Source organism: Canis lupus, chromosome 36 (assembly GCF_003254725.2).
Source record: "Canis lupus dingo isolate Sandy chromosome 36, ASM325472v2, whole genome shotgun sequence".
NCBI lineage: Eukaryota > Metazoa > Chordata > Mammalia > Carnivora > Canidae > Canis > Canis lupus.
In genome coordinates, this window is record NC_064278.1 from 4384046 (window position 1) to 4404036 (window position 19991).

Below are 19991 nucleotides of genomic sequence, written 5' to 3' on the forward strand. Positions count from 1 at the left end.
GGGATTTTCTCAAATAGTCCTCAGTGAAAATAGGCTAACAGGAATTCACTGGATAAGATTCAGCTTCGTAACAAGAGACAAGCAATCATTATGTTCAGAGAACTAAGTGCTCCATTAGGTAGAAATATACCTATATACCATAGACATCACAACAGAGATTTCCTTTAACAACTAACATATTTAATTTCTTCATTATTACCTAGAGAGGTCTATGAAGATACATGGCACATTAAAAAGATGCCCTCATCTGTCCGTTTATCAACTGTTAATCCTAAACTTGAAATTCTTTTGATAAAAGATTTCCTGTTCCATCTAGAGCTAAGAGCAAGGAACCAGGACTAGATTTCTCTACCCAATTATCCTCTCATTCACTGCTTAAAGTTTCCCAGTCAAACAATGCCAGGGTAAAAGGGCAAACTATAAAAGGCATACAGATCTGCCCTCTGAGTTTCTAGTTGGAGAAAAGTATATATAGTAGCCAGAATAAGCTTTATAGTTATGAAAACTATGGAGATTGTCTCAAAAAGACTTGGATGAGTTAATACCACAATACCATACCATACCGTTTGATTTTAAAATGCAAAATATTGGGGCTTCTGCGTGGCTCAGCTGGTTAAGCATCTGCCTTGGGCTCAGGTCATGATCCCAGGATCCTGGGATTGAGCCCCACATGGAGCTCCCTGCTCAGTGGGGAGCCTTCTTTTCCCTCTCCCCCTACCCTTTCCCCCTGCTTGTGCTTGCTCTCTCTTTCTCTCTCTCTGTCTCTCATGCTCGCTCTCAAATAAATAAATAAGATGTAAAAAATTTTTAACATTGAAAAAAACATAAAAGCCATATGTGAACAATATGAAATACAAGCAGATTATCAGAGAATATAAATGGATAAACAGGATTCTTCTCCTTGCACTTTTATTTTTATTTTTTTTAAACATATACTTGAGTATAAGTTGGGAATTTTTTTTTAAGATTTTATTTATTTATTCATGAGAGACACAGAGAGAGAGGGAGAGAGAGAGAGAGAGAGAGAGAGAGAGAGAGGCAGAGACGTAGGCAGAGGGAGAAGCAGGCTCCATGCAGGGAGCCTAATGTGGGACTTGATCCTGGGTCTCCAGGATCACGCCCTGAACCAACAACGGCACTAAACCGCTGAGCCATCCGGGTTGCCCCCCCTAGCACTTTCTAAAAATAAAGTCAATTTTATACAAATACAACTTATTCAAGGGTATATAAAATCAATATTGGGCTTTTTGAGTACCTATTATGGATTGTAACTGATGTTAGGCATTAGTGATATAAAGATGAATAAAAAAATGTATCTTTCACTTGTTGTTTAGAGTCCAGCAACAGATATACAAACATTAAGTTCAGATGGAATAAATGTAATGTGGAAGGGGAACATGGGGAGAATAATGTGGAGTGGGGGAGGAAGAGCACATATGCCTACTGCAATACATGTAAAAATTAGATCTCCAGAGACAGTTGCACTATTAATATACCATTATATATAATGTAAAAAGACCCAGCACCCCTTATACTTACCTATATATTAGGATGTGCCTGCCATAAGAAACTACTAATATTCAACCTTTTCTGACCTACAAAAACAGCAATTTGATATGATTTAACCTGTGAGTTTCAGGACAAAGTTTCATGTATTTGTTATACTAATATTTGGTCATCCCATATCAAGGGCAGGGTGAAGAGGCATGGAAAGAAGAGTAAATGGCACCAAAGGGATGAGAGAAGCTTACTATAGAGAGAAACTGACTATAGTCATCGTTTAACCAAATCTATTTTTTTCCAGAGTTTTCCCCTAAAAGACAATAGACAGCTCTTCAAGAGAATGATGTGTCTCTGAGGGTCCTGTGTTTGTTCTTACAGATAATAAGCTTTTGTGAGAATGTCTGAAGCAGAAGTAGAGTCTTAAGGAGGCAGGGACCCCAAATCCCTTGCTGATAACTCATATCCATAGTCTGCTGTTTTTTATCCCTCTTATTTATTCTCCCCTTTTTTCATAGTACTGACCTCTTAACTAGGGTGGGACATAAATCACCTGAAACAGACCACATTGTTCACATTGCAGTCATGTATGGCAGGTATTAATAAGTGCTTCATGAGAAGCTAAGTGGAATCAGGGTGCAATTTCTGGAAAGTTAACTTGAAGCGAAGTGGCCTTCTCTGGCCTTCTTTTCCTCTTCCTGCTGATTAGGAAAGTCCCCCATTCCCCAGTTCCTATAGTTTTTTCTTTGCAAGAAGATTGTATAAATGAAACTACACACTATGTCGCCTTTTGCATCTGGTATTTTTCACTTAGCATAATACCTTTGAGATTTGTCCATGTTGTTGCATATTTCAGTACGTATTACTTTAATTGCTAAGTAATAGTCCATTGTATGGAAGTATCATAGTTTATTATCCCTTCCTCAGTTGAGGGCATTGGAGTCTTGGAGTTGCTTCCAGTTTTAGCAATGACAAAGCTGCTGCACACGTTCACTTACAGGTTTTTGTGTGAACACAGGTTTCCATTTTAAATAAGTAAACATCTAGGAGTAGGACTGCTGCAGGACTCGATCCCAGGGAATGTGGTAAGTGTATATTTAATAACATGAGGAACTGTAGAAATGTTTTATGAAGTGACGCTATCAGTTTGCATCCCCCCAGCAATGTGTGAGATTCAAGTTGTCCCACATCTTTGTCAATATTTGGCATGGTCAGATTTTTTATTAGACTTTTTAATAGATATATAGCGATAGCCATTGTTGTTTTAATTTGGATTTCTCTGGTGACTAATGGCATTGAATATCTTTTCATGTCATATTTGCCAAATATCTTTTTTGTGAAGTGACTGTTCTTTTTTTATTGAGTTGTTTAGTTATTATTAAGTTTTGAAAATTCTTCATTAACTCTGATGTGAGCCCTTTATGATATATGTAATTTGCAAATATTTTCTCCTAGTGGGAGGTCTGTCTTTTTATTGTCTTCACAGTGTCTTAAGTTCTTTATTTTTCTAAAGATTTATTTATTTGAGAGAGAGAGAGAGAATGTGAGCAGAGGAAGGGGCAGAGGGAGAGTAGGAGAGAAGCAGACTCCTTGTTGAGCATAGAGTCCAACAGGGTAGGGGGGCAATCTTACCACCCTGAGACCATGACCTGAGCCAAAATCAAGAGTCAGACACCGAAGCAACTGAGCCACCTGGGAACCTCAAAGGTTCTTAATTTTGAGAAAATCCAATTTATCAACATTTTTTCTAGGGATATTGCATTTGATGTGAAGAAATCTTCCCTATCCAAGATCAAAAAGATTTTATCTTTTACTTTTTCATGTTTTATAGTTTTCAGTTTTACATTTAGATCAATGATCCATTTTGAGTTAATTTTTGCATAAGAGTACAGGTATGTATCAAGGTTCATTTCTTTTTGCATCCGGATATTCAATGGCTCCCACACCATTTGTTCGTGAGACTACTCTTTCTACATTGAAATGACTTTGTATCTTTGTTGAAAATCAATTAAGCATAGATATGTGGGTGTATTTCTGGAGTCCCCCTTCTGTTAAATGAGACACACTTAAAATTTTCTTAATGTATGTACATATATATATTTATGTATGTATGTATGTATGTATTTTAAAGACTTTATTTATTTATTTATTTATTTGAGAGAGAGAATGCACGACAGTGAATAAGAACAAGCGGGATGAGGAGCAGAGGGAGAAGCAAAGGGAGAAGTAGGTTCCCTGCAGGTAGCCCAATGTGGGACTCGATCCCAGGACCCCTGAATCATGACCTGAGCCAAAGGCAGATGCTCAACCACTGAGCCACCCAGGCGTCCTTATGCATTACTTTTAATAGGAATTTCTAAAAGGCTGGATTTCGTAACCCCAAGTTGCGGCTTCTTCTCTTAAATTACCCAGTCCTTGTGATTATTTTGCCTAAAGTTATAATGCATAAACTCACTCTAAAATGCAAACATACAATATATGTCACAACAAGTATCCTCATTTGTAAAACATCTTATGAGATGTATTTTAAAGAACATTGAAAAGTACAGCCTCTTTAGACTTTATTAAATAGACCTCAATGCAGACAAATATGCTTTTTAAAACTAAGACATTTTAAGAGTAGGGCTAGTTTGACTATTTTACTTGGAACTAATACATAGATTCATCAAGTCCCCAAGCCCTGTGGAATTTCAATTAGCTACCTGCCAAGAGCCACAGATAGCATAATATAGCTGTATAGAGGAAATACCATCTGCTTCTGTGAACAAAAATCACTCTAGTATTGATGCCTATGGTTCCTCAGGGCTCCCTTGATTCTGCCAATATCATACTCATGGTTAACCACAGAGGACTTCTCTGTGAATGTCCCCAACTGCAGAGACTACCTTGATTCTGCCAATATCATACTCATGGTTAACCACAGAGGACTTCTCTGTGAATGTCCCCAACTGCAGAGACTATAGGGAAACCAGTAATGCAAGGGATTCATCAATAACACTGATTATGCCGATGGTGCACGGCACAGTTGACCACACTAAGACATTCATAAACAAATGCCCTAAATTGGCAGAAACTACTGAATCTTGATAGTTCCTGTGATAAACTAGACATCTAAGTTTTTCCAATTATATTGTTTTTTTTCTTTTCTGATCAAGGAAGCATGTAATGTGAGCATCATTAATGCCCAAGAAGAAACTTCCTTATCTCCCATTACCAAGGAAAAACTCCCTGAGATGATATCAGATATATAAATAGAAATTAATTGCAACTATGGAAATTGATAGATTGTTATCATGTGGTGAAATTAACTTTTCCTTTTGTCATCTAGTCACTCAAGCCATGTGACTTATGGGTAAGCTTTTATTGGCCACCTCTCTTTTAAGATGATCCTATATAGAGTCTTGTGTACCTATAGAAGCAATTCTAGCTTGAACCAGGTAAGTGCTGGGTCATTATTGATTCTGACTTCTGTTCATCTTAGCCTGCAGTCAGCAAGCAGACAAGTGAGAATAGCATAGCAGAACCCAGACATCATCTATCTGGGTTTGAGTTATTAGGTGCATACATCAGAATCCACACTACTTAGTTCAAGAAGGAAAGTGTGAATTGCAGGGAACTTCACGTCTTTGGAAGGGTCAGAGAAGCAAGGTCTAGACTAAGCTTCCAGTAATAACATCTAGAACCACATAACACAGACCTGATCAGGTCATATTGACTCTGGCATGACTGGAAAGTTGCTGCCATCATGACTGATCCCAGGACATGCTGCTTTTGCTGTTGTTCACACCAACAAGATGTATCTCCATGCCATATCTGTCTCTTCACATAACTCTCTTTCCCTTCACCTTTTGTTTCAGTAGTTTGATTACCATGTGCCTCAGTATTATTTTCTTTGCATTTATCCATCTTGGGGTTTGCTAAACTTCTTGAAAATATACACAGATGTTATTCATCAAATTTGTGAAGTTCTTGGATATTGTTTCTTCAATACTGCCTGTATTTCATTCTCTCTCTCCTCTTCCTGGGCTTTAATTACATGTATATTAAACCTGTTTGCTATATTCCATATCTCTCTTATGCTCTCTATTCTGCTTTTCATTTTATTATTTTCTCTTTATGTGCTTCAGTTTGAATATTTTCTGTTAACCTGTCTTTAAGTTCATTAATTCTGTCTTCTGCTATGTCTAATCTGCTTTTAAAGCTCATCCAAAGTGAAATGAGTCAATCAGAGAAGGACAAACATTATATGTTCTCATTCATTTGGGGAATATAGATAATAGTGAAAAGGAATAGAAGGGAAGGGAGAAGAAATGGGTAGGAAATATCAGAAAGAGAGACAGAATATAAAGACTCCTAACTCTAGGAAACGAACTAGAGGTGGTGGAATGGGAGGAGGGCAGGGGGTGGGGGTGACTGGGTGACGGGCACTGAGGGGGCCACTTGACAGGATGAGCACTGGGTGTTATTCTGTATGTTGGCAAATTGAACACCAATAAAAAATAAATTTATTATAAAAAAAAGAAAAATTGGAAAAAAAATAAAGCTCATCCAAGGAGTTCTTAATTTCAGGTATTATATTTCATATTTCTAGAATGTATTTTTTCGGTCTTTTTTAAAAAACTAAATGTTACAATTAATTCCATCTTCATGATTACAGATATTGCAAGGCTAGGTGGGTACACAAGGCAAATAAAACAAACTCTTGTCCCATTTAACCAGATGCAGCATTTTGGCAGTTTTATGATAATATAGGTAGACCTAAATAATTGACTTGGGCTGAAAGCTGGGAATAGCAAATCTCTGCAATTTAAGATCTTCTTCCATTGTTACTCCAAGGATCTTAATTCCTAGGAGCTCTGAAAGGTGTGTACTGCGACATTCTTCAAGCTTTCACACCTTAATCAGAAATCTGACACCTTTTCTTAAGGTAAGGAACTCTTAAGGCTGTCTTCCTCTTGGCTAACCCAGTCCACCAGCAATCTTAAAAGTTGTTATATAAAAATAAAACCATGTCCCAAGCATTGATTAGAACCATTGTGCTGGGATCCCTTTTCAGAGCTTTAGCTCCCTGAGAGAAAAGACAGATCCTAACCAGTTGCTTCCATAATAATAATAATAACCCTGATACAATCTACCTAATGTCCTTTGAAGCAAACTCAAGAGGTCAGGCAACCCTGATCATCCTGACAAGTTTAATCAGTATTTACACACAAAGGATATTTAAAGCTGATCCTAGACCAAGTATTGCAACCATAATCCCAAGAAATCATTCAGTTTTAGCAGGTGAAGTTCCAGCAAGATGCCACAGCACAAGTGAGAAATCATCTCAAAGCAAAGAGTGATGGTTCATCATCTTTTACAAGTGAGAGGAAATCAAGGAGAAAAGAAAACTCCCTTCTGAACTCCTCATCAATTCAATGGCTATTTTCACAGCCTTAATTGATGAAATCCAGTGTCCTCAATTTCCTGATTGGAGGAGTCAATTTTCAAGGTGACTGTCAAGTTCAAGAAGAGCTTTCAGGCTTTTCTTTGCCATGGCCCATGAGTTCCAGTCCTTCAATGGGAATCTCCTTCTCCTTTATTGCTTTCTGAACACACTGCTGAGAGTGCTTGAAGAGGTCGGTGCACGGATCTCTGGAGCCGTCCCCCTTAAGGAACTTCTCCGCAAACCAGGAATTGAAGCACTGGTTGTACTCACGCTTCATGTCGGTGCAGGCCTCCCCTACGCTATTCATGGCAGCGGAGGCCTTTTTTATTGGTCTTTTAACTACAATGTCTATATCATTTCTGAGTCTGTTTTATTCCTTGATTATCTTTCAGTTACTTTTCCTGTTTCTTTGAATGTTTAGCTATTTTTACTATGTGAATATAGGGCTCAACTTCAATTTTTTTTTTCATTTCAAGAATTTTATCTATGCACTTTATGTCCAATGCCTACAAACAGGTTCTTAAAAAATATTTTGTTCAGTTTTTATAGTTGTTTACCATTTTCAACTATTCTTTATCACTGAAATTGGACCTCAAAAAACTTCCTACTTTTAATGAAAGTACCATTTACCATCTGATTTGTGAAACCTAAGTCCAAGTCTGTTCTCCATCAGCAAAGGAGCCTGAAATCTGTGAAGAGGGGACTTTGCAAATGGAGTTAATGCTATGAGAAACTATCAAAATGTGAAAAGCATGTCCAAATAATATTTATTCAAAAAAGAATCTTCTACCCTATTACTATCTGATTCTGTAACTACTATGGCTTCTTGATAGGTAAGCAATCAGCTAGAGGTGGGATAAGGAACACAAAAGTAAGATGAAGTGGAGAAGAGTAGAAGACTGCCTGGTAGCTTTATTCATGCCTAAAATGTACCTCGGTTTTATAGATTACCAGGTCTTATTTTTAAAGCCACATTTGAGAACAGGCACCCTGATGTTTATAGCAGCATTACCAACAATAGCCAAACTATGGAGAGAGCCCAAATGTCCATTAACTGATGAATGGATAAAGAAGATGTGATACACACACACACACACACACACACACAGGAATAGCAATAAGTCAGTGAGAGAAAGACAATTATCATATGATCTCACTCATCTGTGGAATTTAAGAAAGAAAACAGATGAATATATGGGAGGTGGGGGAGAGAGAGAGGAAAATCAACCATAAGAGACACTTAACAATAGAGAACAAACTGAGGGTTGACGGAGGGAGGTGGGTGGGGGGAATGGGATATATGGATGAAATGCATTAAGGAGGCATTTTTTATGATGAGCACTGGGTGTTGCCTGTTACTGATGCATCACTGAATTCTACTCCAGAAACCAATATTGCACTATATATTAACTAAGTAAAATTTTAATAAAATAAAATAAAAATAAATAAAAACCATGTTTGAGATTTCAGCATATTCAATATTGACAATTAAGACTTATACGTTACTTCTTAATGATTTTGCATATCCACGTACCTGTTTCTACAGCTAGCTTTCTCATAAATAAGGTAGAAAGAAGATAGTGAAAATAGTACTATATCAGGAGGTATTGAGAAAAAAGAGGGGGAAAATGCCTACGGCTTATTATATACTTCATTTCAGCAAAAGTTACTGAGTACCTACTATATTCCAAGCATTAAAAATCTGTGACAGTTGCAGGGAATGGTGGATTGGGATGGGAGGTGAAGGCATAGAGGAGTTGGAGGAAGTTTATGTTACTCAAGATGAATAAGATGAGGTTCCTGCTTACATTTGTGTAGGAGACAGAGATTGTCCAGTGTGCCATAATCACTGTCAAATCAGGGTTATGTACAAGGAGTGATTGAATCTGACCAAGGACTCAAGAAATCTGCTACAGAAGCTTCTGCTACCTTCTGTAGCAGGTAATTTAAGCTGAATCTTGAAAACGAGTGAGACTTAGCCAGATGAAGCAAAGTAGGAGCGATATTCCAGGCAAAATCAATAATAGCAGGAACAAATGAAGAGTAAGGAAACAAAATGTTGTATGGTGCAATGGCAGAGGTAGAGGGGGAGTGGGTTACAAAGGGTTTTACATTTCTAAATAGTAAAGTGCGAGGTTTAAGAAAGGAGGCTGGAAAGTGAGTTGGGGCCCATGTTAGACCTAGAAAGCTATGCCAAGAAGTTTGGCCATTATCATAAACAAAGGGTGTCACTAAGGAGTTGTCATCATGGGAGACCATAACCCTAATTGCATTTTAGATAGAGCATTCTCCCTATCTAAAATTCAGAAGGGCAAGATGTGCATAGCCATTAGAGCATGATTGCAACAGTCCAGGGACAATGCCCAGGGCCCAGTGATAGGAAAGAAGGGGTAGAAAGTTAAGAGATAAAATGTCCAAAGTTGGTAAATGGCTATGGGGGTGAGGAAGGGAGAAGAGGAAGCTAAGATAAGATTCAAGAAAAGAGTGCAAATTTACTGGAGGGAAACAAAAATTCCTATTTTGGACACAGGCTTTGAGATAATCAGTATGTAGCTGGATAAATGACATTCAAGAGAGAGAGGCTCAGAGATGGGAAAAAAGATTTGAGAGTAACTAGCATATAAAATAGGTAAAAACATAAGTGGGGTTAGGAACCTGTGAAGTAATGAGAGAAGGGCAATGAGCAAGGACAATAAATTTGAGGATACCAGGGTTTTAGGATTGTGCAGGCAATGACAGATGCACAGGCAGACTAAGATATGGCAAACAGATAATATTTTAGAAACCGAAATAATACTTTAGAACAGTGCTTGGTCAACAGTGAGAAATGGTCTACCAGCATAAGGATGGAAGAGCACTGACAGGATTAGATAATTGGAAGGTCACTGGTGACTTTGGGGAGAGAAGAGAATCTTGGTAGAGTAGAGAGGTCAGAAGTCCTGAGAAAATATAGATTATTCTTTCAAATGGTTGATTTCAAAGAAAGGGATAGAGATTAGAGACTTCCCAGAAGCTAGAGGATAACTTGGAGTCAAGAGAAGTTTTGATTTGAATAAGAAAGACTTAACCATATTTATAGGCTGGGAAAAATGCAGAATAAGAAAGAAAAATCATAATAAAAGGAGATAATCAGTAGAACCACGTTCCTAAAGTGGTTTAAAAGGTTTAGAAAAGGTTTAGAGTCCCAAACACTGCGGGAAGGACTGGATAGGAGTATGCAGAAGGCATCACGTCTTGGAGGAAAGCAGGGGACTAGCATAGAATGGGGTAGGAATTCAGGACCTATCTCACACTCCATGACTTCATTTTATTTTGTTTTATTTATTTTATTTACTTATTCATGAGAGACACAGAGAAAGAGGCAGAGACATAGGCAGAGGGAGAAGCAGGCTCCCTGCAGGGAGCCTGATGCAGGACTCAATTCCAGGACCTCAGGATCATGACCTGAGCCACTGAGTCACCCAGGCATCCCTCCATGACTTCATTTTAGTGATAAAGTAGAGGTGGGTTGTCTCCTGGGGGCTGGAGGGGGAGGGTATATGGCATCAGGTTAAGTATTTATTTAAAGGACATATGACTTTTGAAACAGTCATATGAGGAATAGGGGAGAAATGGTGAGCTAAGGACAGGACTAAGGCCTCCCATGTGGGATTGAGAGTCCAAGTGAAGCTGAATTTTCCTTAATAGCACTTGGCCACCCAGCATGGATGCAGAGAAAGTCAACTGTAAGACAGATCTGGGAATGAAGTTCCCCAGCCATGGTGTAGACAAGCAGGCAAAAAAATCAAGGGCACAGCTAACTGAGTGGTTAGGCTGGATGCTGGGGAGGGGCTGGTAGTCCAAGAGACCTTCAGGGATCAAAGAGCAAGGAGCAGGAGAATGAGAGCTCTACTTCTCTGCTTTCTTCTCACCACTCTGGTGAGAGGCCTCTACTTGCTACAGCATTCATTATGGATAGAAAAACCAAAATAAAACAGAGAAGGAGAAAACGAGAAAACTCATTATTTCAAAATTCCTTTAACACTTTTCTTAAAAGGTACAAATCATCTAAATCATCCCCCAAAAGCCTTTTTAAATTCCAAGACTAGGAACAAAATTATGGTTAAATGTTTAATTAATGTTTATTATAGCTAGCATGCTAGTTTTAGAAGGTCAAATTTATGATACAATAAAGTAATATTTTTCACATTTTGTGGGTCTATTTTATAGTGCATTGGGGCTCCTCACAGTATAATAAATATCTTCTATTATTTTGTAAGATTCTTGTATGCAAAGCTGTACAGGGCTGAGATAATATTGAATTTCAAGTCAAATTAGCTGGCATGAACATGAGGCAAGTCACTTTATCTTTCAGGACTTCAGCTTTTAGAGTTGTAAAATGAAGGATGGGGATAAATCTCCAAGTTTCCTTCCAGGATAAAAAAAAAAAAGAGCATAATTTAGTATTTTAAATTACTATAGAACTGATAGGACTACTCCTTTTCTTTTATGATAGACTTTTGTTTCAAGCTATAATTTATTGAACCTCAGTCCTTGATCACGAACACATACTCCATGATAACACCATCTCTATGGGAAATTGAATCCAATTGAATCCATTTTGCATCACAATCTACTCTATGTTCCACCATTCTCTGCTCACATTTATTCTTTGGAAGCTTCATCTTCAAAAGTTCAGAGAGACTTTTTTCACCACCTTGTGACCATGGGTCTCTAAGGAGAGGCCATATTACATTGCTTCCAAAAACCAAGCCTCTGATTTCCATGGGTGGGTACTCTGCAGCAACGCCTGCACATCTTGGATTTGTCACTGAGGATAATATGATAAAATGCCTATAGAGTATCTATTAGAATGCTTGAGATGTGGGAACACTCCATAGAGTATACCCAATACACTGAACAGCATGATACACGGGAAATCATCAAAACACAGCATTATTCTTGTCCCATTTAGGTATTTCTCCTGCTGCTCAGTGAAAACTAAGCAGAAACCATGACTCACTCCTGGGTTACAAAGGGTCCTAAAGTCACTTTAAGACACAAAGTACAGCCTTGATTCAAAATTAAATTGCCCAGTTCCAAGAAATGAATCAACTCTTCCCTCTTTATTCATATGATGACATCTTTCATTCCCCAGACGCTTAGACCATCAGAGTCCATGGGTAGAAAGGAAAAGGGGAAAACTGCTTAGTGATCCTGGATGGCTCAGTGGTCTGCTCAGGGCATGATTCCAGAGTTCTGGGATGGAGTCCCACACCTGGCTCCCTGCATGGAGCCTGCTTCTCCCTCTGCCTATGTCTGCTTCTGTGTGTGTGTGTGTGTGTGTGTGTGTGTGTGTCTCATGAATAAACAAATAACACCTTTAAAAAAAAAGGAGGGGGTAGATATATATAGGAGAGGCCAGCAGAATTCTCATTAGACTGGTGATTGGTGCTGTCCCAAGTTAACCTGGCAGGTGGCTAATGCTGGCAGGTGGCTAATGCTGACTCTTGCCTTCCTACCAGTTTTGTTGCCTTGATTCCTAGCTGGGAAACATTTCTGGGAACATACCCCTGATGTGGGTCATTTACATTTTCCTTTGTCTAGGTGCTTCTCTTCCACCTATCAGGTTCTGATTTATTGCTATTCCACCCCTACTTCTGGGGGGGGGGGTCCCCCTTCCCATTGGCAGGAGTCCTGTTGGGCAGAAAAATCTCAGGCAGGCTGCCTTTGAAAGTGACCTTGTGCTACTAGGTAATGATTTCTTAAGTAGGGCACATAAAAGATTGATAAATAGTATTTCGTGAGGACCTTCCAGGTTCCATTTAGAATATAAGAAGCTGGAAAGAATGTCATCTCCCACTTTAAGCACAAGGAAAAGCTGCATCAGAACTTTTCTCAAACCCATCAGAGAGCCGAGGTCACAGGCAAATAAACCGGAGATTTAAAGAAAGGCAGATGTTTCCAAGGAGACAGGCAATATGGAAACTTGCTTACTTGAGACAGAGCATCTGGGAAAGACAAGGCCACCACAGAAGTGGGTAACAACACTTTGTAATTAGTCAATGAATTTTTACAATTTCCTGCTGTTGTAGAGCCTGAGAGTGTAGAACCCATGGAAGTTTCAGAGACAGGGGAATTTACATGCCCTTACAGGTTTTTCTTTATAGAAAGCTCATAACAAAGATCAAGGTCAGGGGAGAAGAGCAGATGAAGCCTCTAAGGTCTAACAGATAAGAACAAAAGCCCTACGTGAGTGGCAACTCTTGCTTTGGGCTCAGGTTGTGATCTCAAGATCATGAGATCAGGACCCCCACCCAGTGTCAGGCTCTACATTCAGTGGAGAGTCTGCTTGAGATTCTCTCCCTCTGCCCTTCCCCCTAACCCCCCCCCTCCAAAACAAATAAATGAAATCTTTTAAAAAGAAAAAAAAAAAGAACAAAAGTCCTACAGAACAAAATCTGTTGGGGGTAGTGAGCGGTGTCAAGCAGCAAACCCACCAGGGCATAGTGTAGACCCATTACAGCTGGGGGGAAAAAACAAAAACAAACAAAAACAAAAAACAAAGACACCCTCCTCTTCTAGGGGAGGGGGAGGAAGCTCTCTCCCACACAAGAACCCCCAAGACAGGAGGCATAGTTTGTCTACCATGGGGAGGAGAACAAGATCACTGAGCAGGTTCTAGCCCCAAGACCAAGTGACAACAATCCTGCCTGAGACTGAGGCTGAACCAAGAAAGCAGAATGCCTCTTGCCTTATTAGATACAGGCCAGCAAGTGTCTAATAAGAATCTTCTGAAGGGGAAGGAACAACAGGAGCAAGGCTCTCTGAGGCACAGGCTCCCAGGGAAAGCCGAACCCTATGTCCACCATAAGCTATGCAATACTAATTGCCAATAACTGAAAATAGCTGGTGAATGGATAAACTGTGATTAACCCCAATCATGGCATACTACTCAGCAATAAAAAGGAACTATTGATACACATAACAATGTGACTAGATCTCAAATGCATCATGCTAAGCGAAAAAAGCCAGACCCAGAAGTCCACACACTGTATAGTTACCTTTATATAACATTCTAGAACAGCCAAAAGTATAGGAACAGAGATCAGTAGTTGCCAAAGGCCAAAGGTGGGTATGGGGTTGAATACAAAGGGGCATGAAAGATTTCTTTTTTTTTTTTTTTTTTTTTTTTGGCATGAAAGATTTCTTAAGGGTGATGAAGCAGTCTATATTTTGCTTGTGGTGGTAGTTAACATGTCATGCATTTGTCAAAATTCATGGAACTATACACTAATTAAAAAGGGTGATTTTACTGCATATAATTTATATCTCAGACATTTAAATTTTAAAAAAAGAATTTCGTTAAAATTAAGAACTTTATCAAAAGACACCATTAACAAAGTGAAAAGTCACAGAAAGAAAGGAAATAGAACTTGCATACAGAATATATAAATACACAAATGAATAAGAAAAAACAGACAACCCAATAGAAAAATGGGCAAAAGTCTTGAGTGGACATTTCACAGGAGCTGATATCCAAACGGTCAATATGCACAAGAAAAGACACTCCTATGAAAAAACATTCATCAGGACACTGGAGTGGCTCAGTGGTTGAGCGTCTGCCTTTGGCTCAGGTTGTGATCCCAAGATCCTGGGATGGAGTCCCGCATTTGGCTCCTCTTAGGGAGCCTGCTCTCCCTCTGCCTGTGTCTCTGCCTCTCTCCTCTATGTCTTTCATGAATAAATACATAAAATCTTTAAAAGAAACAAACAAAGAAAACAAAGAAAGAAACAAAGAAAAGACAATTCATCATCTATCCTAAATGTATATGAAAACCTTGTTGAGGTACCACTACACATACATTAGATGAGCTAAGAGTAAAGACTGGCAACCAACCAATGTTGGTTAGGACATGAAGCAATTGAAATTTGTGCTGCAAATTTGTGTAACCTCTTTGGAAAACTATTTGGCAGTGTTTACAAAAGCTAAACATACCTGATCCAGCCATCCCACTCTCAAGTATAAATCCTATAGAAATGAGTGCATATGTCCACCATAAGACATGTTCAAGAGTGTTTCTAGCACCATTATCATAAGAACAAAAACCCGGAAATAACACAAATTTCTATTAACAGGGTAATATATAAGCAAATTGTGGTATATGTCTACAATGAAATACTACCCAGCAACAAAGAAAAACAAATAATTGCAACATGCAACAAGAATGAAACTCACAGAAATGACAAGTCAAGGAAGTACAAGAGTATATACTGTATGATTTGAATTATATGAAATTTATGAATAAGTAAAACTAATTTATGGTGATGAATTCAGAATAGAGGTTATGGGTGCAGGTAATATATACTGAGAAGAGGCATGAGGGAAACTGAGCTTCAGGAAACGTTCTATATTTTCTTTTTTGTTGTTGTTTTTTATTTTTTTAGATTTTATTTATTTATTTATTCATGAGAGACACAGAGAGGGAGAGGCAGAGACACAGACAGAGGGAGAAGCAGGCTCCTTGCAGGGAGCCCGATGTGGGACTCGATCTCGGGACTCCAGGATCACATCCTGAGCTGAAGGCAGATGCTTAACTGCTGAGCCACCCAGGAGTCCCCGTCCTATATTTTCATCTCAGTGGTTTTTACATGAGGCAATATATGTCTGTAAAATTTCATTCAGTCACACACTTATGTTCTCTGCTCTTTACTGCATGTTTACCTCAATACAATACAATAAGAAGAAAATACCCCCACAGCACAGTGGAAAGGCTAATGATAATGTGCACAAATTGAATATCAACAAGACTAAGGAGTATATAAAGACTTGTCCTAGTCTCTGACCCTAGTGTGTTTTCTTATCAGCTGCAGACGAAGAAATGTGCCTTAGCTCTATAGCCCATTGTAGATAGATCAGGCTTGGATGCAGCCTCTCTCCCTTCTAGGGCCCAAGCTTATGCAATGCCCAATATAATATCTTTTTGTTTAAAGCACTGCAGAGCAGGCATTTTCCTCTAATGTTTTAAGAGATATTTGTTTTTATACACTATTAATTGCTGTAGTATAACTATTAACTGCAGGTTATTTTTTTTCTACCACTAGAATAAAATTTCTTGTTGCACTATCATTCTCCTACCATGTCATTTACCAATAAGTAAAGATTTGTGTGCTTTACTGTATGTGATGCTGTACCTCCATAAAATCGGTTTTTAATGGTCCTGCCAACACTCCTAGGGAGGCTACATCCATCGACATAGGGCCTCCAGGACTCATGCACTGGCGACCAGTCTGGGGAATGCAGTTATTTGCAACATAGCAGCCATCCTTGTTTTCAAGTCTGCCACAGAAGCAGCTCCTCTAGTTCCCTGTGAGCATCAGACACTGATCCTCAAGCCCCAACTGCAGGGCTTCCCCATTAAACTTTCCAAGTCAAACTGGAGGCCGCTCACTGGAGCTATAGAAGAGGAATAACCCATCCACTCCACCTTTTGCTTTGCCCATCGGGCTCTTCCCAACATATCTCTTCACAAATCCTCTCCCCTCTTCGTAAATGTACCCTTTTTTTTTTTTTTTTACATCTTTAATGTGAATGAGAGGTCCAAGAGTGTGGGAGCCAGAATCAGACTTCACTTTATAGCTACTTTCTGCTTTTTCATCCAGCACCTTTCCCTGGTGTGCAGCATTTGTGGTTTACGTTGGGTATCTCTCAATCCAGACTTAAATACTGACCTCCTGTTGCAGGAATTTCCACTTGAACCATATTAAATTGTTGATTGTTGACTACTGTTGATCTACAAGAATTGCAATTTCATATGGTTCAAACTAACAGTTTTATTCAAAATAAAAATTTTAGAGAAACCAAACTTTAGGTTGGGTTTGAGCAAAAGGGAAAAAGGGTTCTTAAATGAACACCAGGGCAAACCCTGAAACACCATCAGCAGAGCATCTCACCTTGGCTTTCAGATGAGCACACAGTTCCTGTTGCTTTCTTCTGTCCTTAGCCAAAGTACCCTCTATTGCATGTGCTGCGCAGGCCTCCGCAAGGGTCAGCACAGCCTTCTGGATAAAGTCTCTCCTGTTCTTATTCCAATTTGATATCAGGATCCTTCGCTGCTCCCTAGCAAAGCGATATTGATCACAATATTTCTCATGCTCCACCTGAAAAGATAACAGATGGCAGACACTTATTATGAAACTGAGCCTATGCTTTATGTCATTGTTATTAAAATGAATTATAATCAATGATTTAGAAAAACTGGGGACAAACATCTTAATTGTGAATGTAGTAACCAGGACCAGGTACCAGTCTGAAAGTTATGAGCTGATGGTTAACTGGTGACTAAGGACCAGTTATTTAATGTTTGTAAGTCCTTAGTTTCCTTGTATAGGGTGGACTCTCACTAGGCAGTCCTAAAACAACTTCCACATCTACACAGCAATGAAACTATTCACAAAAAGCATTATTTCCCCTGTATATAATTTCAAAAATGTTCTATCTTTAAATCAGTTGGGATATTTTAACAATTACTTCAAGTGCTTCACCTAGACACATGCCAATAAAAGTATATTCCTATCATAATTCTTAAAACCTCAGTTTGCCCTTGATTACTGAAATATTCAGGTGATAGGATGTCTAAATTTAAAGGAATTACAGCAATTATGTTAGCTTTTCCCATCCTGCAGTCCTGATGGACATGGACAGTCTAACATGGGTACTGGTAGTTCCTGCTGGCAGTAAATCTCAACCATGAGAGATCTCAGAGTCTTGAGGGGAAGAACAGGAATGGAGATTGCCTGAGCAGTTTGAAAAATCTTTGTAGGTGATTCTGAGATGCTCCTTATATAAAGTTGTGTCTCCTGAAATTGAGAGCCATTGACCTACATAATTCTTTATTTTGCCAGTTTAGACCACATCTCTGAATTTAATATATTATTTAACCCCTAAGTGGAGTGACAAAAGAATCTAGCAAGCAAGATAAGGTTGTCCTAAAACAATAATTTAGTTATGGTTAATTAGGTACAGGATGAAACAGGCTATGGATTCACTTAGACCAAATATCAGTTACTAAAATATGTTCTGGAAACTTCTGAGCTTTGTTTCCAAAAGCTAAAAATATACTTAAAATCTGTCAAACACTAAGAAAGGAAGCATACACCATGCAGAAATGAATACTAATCAACCTAATGTAAGAAGTGAGTTTAAAAATCTTTATCATGTCAATAGCAGGTAAATACAAAAACTTACAAAGTTAAAAATGACAGCTGGTTACAGAAATAAATAGAACCAACGGGGAATAAAAATAATGATCCAATTTAATAAATTAAGACTTTAAAAATCTAGAGTGAATTATTTATTACATAACATGTTTTTTACATAACAGGTATCTACAACAAAATAAAGATCAGAATTAAATAATTGTTGGTGGGGGAATGGGGGTAGGAGAGAATGGTCATCTGGATAAGTGACCTTTGCTTAAGTTTCTTTATCTGTAAAATAGGATAAAAATAGTACTCTTTCATCCACTGTTATACGTCTTATAGGAGCTTACACATGACTGCTATAAGGTAAATTCTACTTGCTTAATTTTAAATAATTACAGAAGTGCAGAGTATGTGATAATATTTTGTAGCGTGGCCCATTTAAAAGTTAAGAGTTCACATGTGTTTGTTTGCATATGTGTCAAGGTGAGTTATGGTAAAGTTAATTGGTGACATGGTAACTTTTGTTTACTTGTCTTTGTGGCCTTATGAACTAAAGAATGAAACAATAATTTCCCAGGACTTTCTTGGGGAAATTTCATTCATGACTCTGAGCTCTAATTTGGGGCATTTGTGTTTCAGACTCACCAAAGGGGATCAAGTGGAATCACTGTTGTGGGGATGACATAGGTAAGCGCCAGCCCCCAAGGCAAGTGCTGGCTTCCCCATGACCAGAAGGGCTCAGATGTGACAGGCTCTGTGGATAGATGAGCTGTCACCACTTTCAAGACCCAGAGATTCCAGAATCTTTGAAGATGAGCAGGTGAATGCACAGGCACCCAGAGGCCAAACACTGGTAGAGGAACCCAAGAGATCACAGTAAAGATCTTGGTGCAAGCAAGCATGGAAGAGAATAAATATTGCTTAAAGGGTTTTCCACCTTCTTATGGACCATAGGATTTGACAAATGAGAGACTCAACCTATAACTCTGTTATTTGCTAGAGTGTAGGAAAAAAATAATTTAAAAAATGTATATATATTTTAAATTTATATCTAAAAATATAAATTTTGCCTAGTAATTACTGACCACCAGAATTATTTAATTTGCTGTTATAGTCCAGCACTCACCAAATCATGCCTAGATTTGTGAGGAAAATATCTTTGTAACATGTTCAGATACAGAGTCCTTCTGCCACAGAGATCTCCAGGATACTGATCCAAAACAGCCTGGTAAATCCAGTGGTCTTCTTCACTTAACTGGAAATTTCTGGAAGCAATAAAAAAGTCATAACATATTGTTAAGCAACCATGGAGTTACAGAGAATTCAAACTGCTCAAGCTACTAACAAATGGTACAGATTACATAAAATGAAACCTGGTGTTTGTTTATTTGTTTATTTTAAATACATTAGCCAAATTAAATGTTTGCTATAGAAAAGGTTCTAAATTCTAATCCTTTATTGGTCTTGCCACAAATTCCAGGCATTATTTCAAGAAGTTTGCCAAGTGACATAATATTTTAAAAATATTTATTCTATCCTTCCTATGATAATATTTTTTAAATCATGGCCAATGAGAGAAATAAATGAACATGGGGAAATAAATTATTGAGACATACAGAATAAAAAGAATTTTTATTCCTGGAGGAAAGCACAAATGTAGACAGCTAAATGAACAATTACACAAAGGAAATTAAGGCCTGAGGAAAGCACTTATTTAAAGTTTCACTTTAAAATAAGTCTAAAATTGTCATTTACTTTACCCTTTCAACTTCTCACTATGGAATTAAGACTAGATAATATTAGTGAGAAGATTACCAGTGGTATTAAATTTCAGATCACTAAAAAAATAATTTATAAATAGGAACAACTCTTCAAGGCC

The 19991-nt window shown here is 38.2% G+C and overlaps 2 protein-coding genes across 16 annotated transcripts in view; both read right to left on the bottom strand.

Annotated features, from left to right (window-relative positions):
- CCDC148 (coiled-coil domain containing 148) overlaps positions 1–19991 on the bottom strand; it is a 281502-nt gene that overhangs the window by 168020 nt on the left and 93491 nt on the right. For all 15 annotated transcript variants that reach the window (XM_049106215.1, XM_049106213.1, XM_049106210.1 and 12 more), the window contains 2 exons: positions 19239–19377; positions 16862–17068 (listed from right to left, as the gene is read on the bottom strand). In XM_049106215.1, the coding sequence (XP_048962172.1) occupies positions 16862–17068; positions 19239–19377 (346 nt within the window). The remainder of the gene's footprint in view (positions 1–16861; positions 17069–19238; positions 19378–19991) is intronic.
- Positions 6190–7326, bottom strand: LOC112674721 (TP53-regulated inhibitor of apoptosis 1-like). Its single transcript, XM_035696525.2, has one exon. It carries the CDS (start codon positions 7233–7235, stop codon positions 7005–7007), a length of 231 nt encoding a protein of 76 aa, XP_035552418.1. The 5' UTR covers positions 7236–7326; the 3' UTR covers positions 6190–7004.

Coding starts and splice junctions, on each gene's coding strand:
- LOC112674721 (XM_035696525.2), bottom strand. CDS start 7,235: ATGAATAGCGTAGGGGAGGCCTGCACCGACATGAAGCGTGAGTACAAC.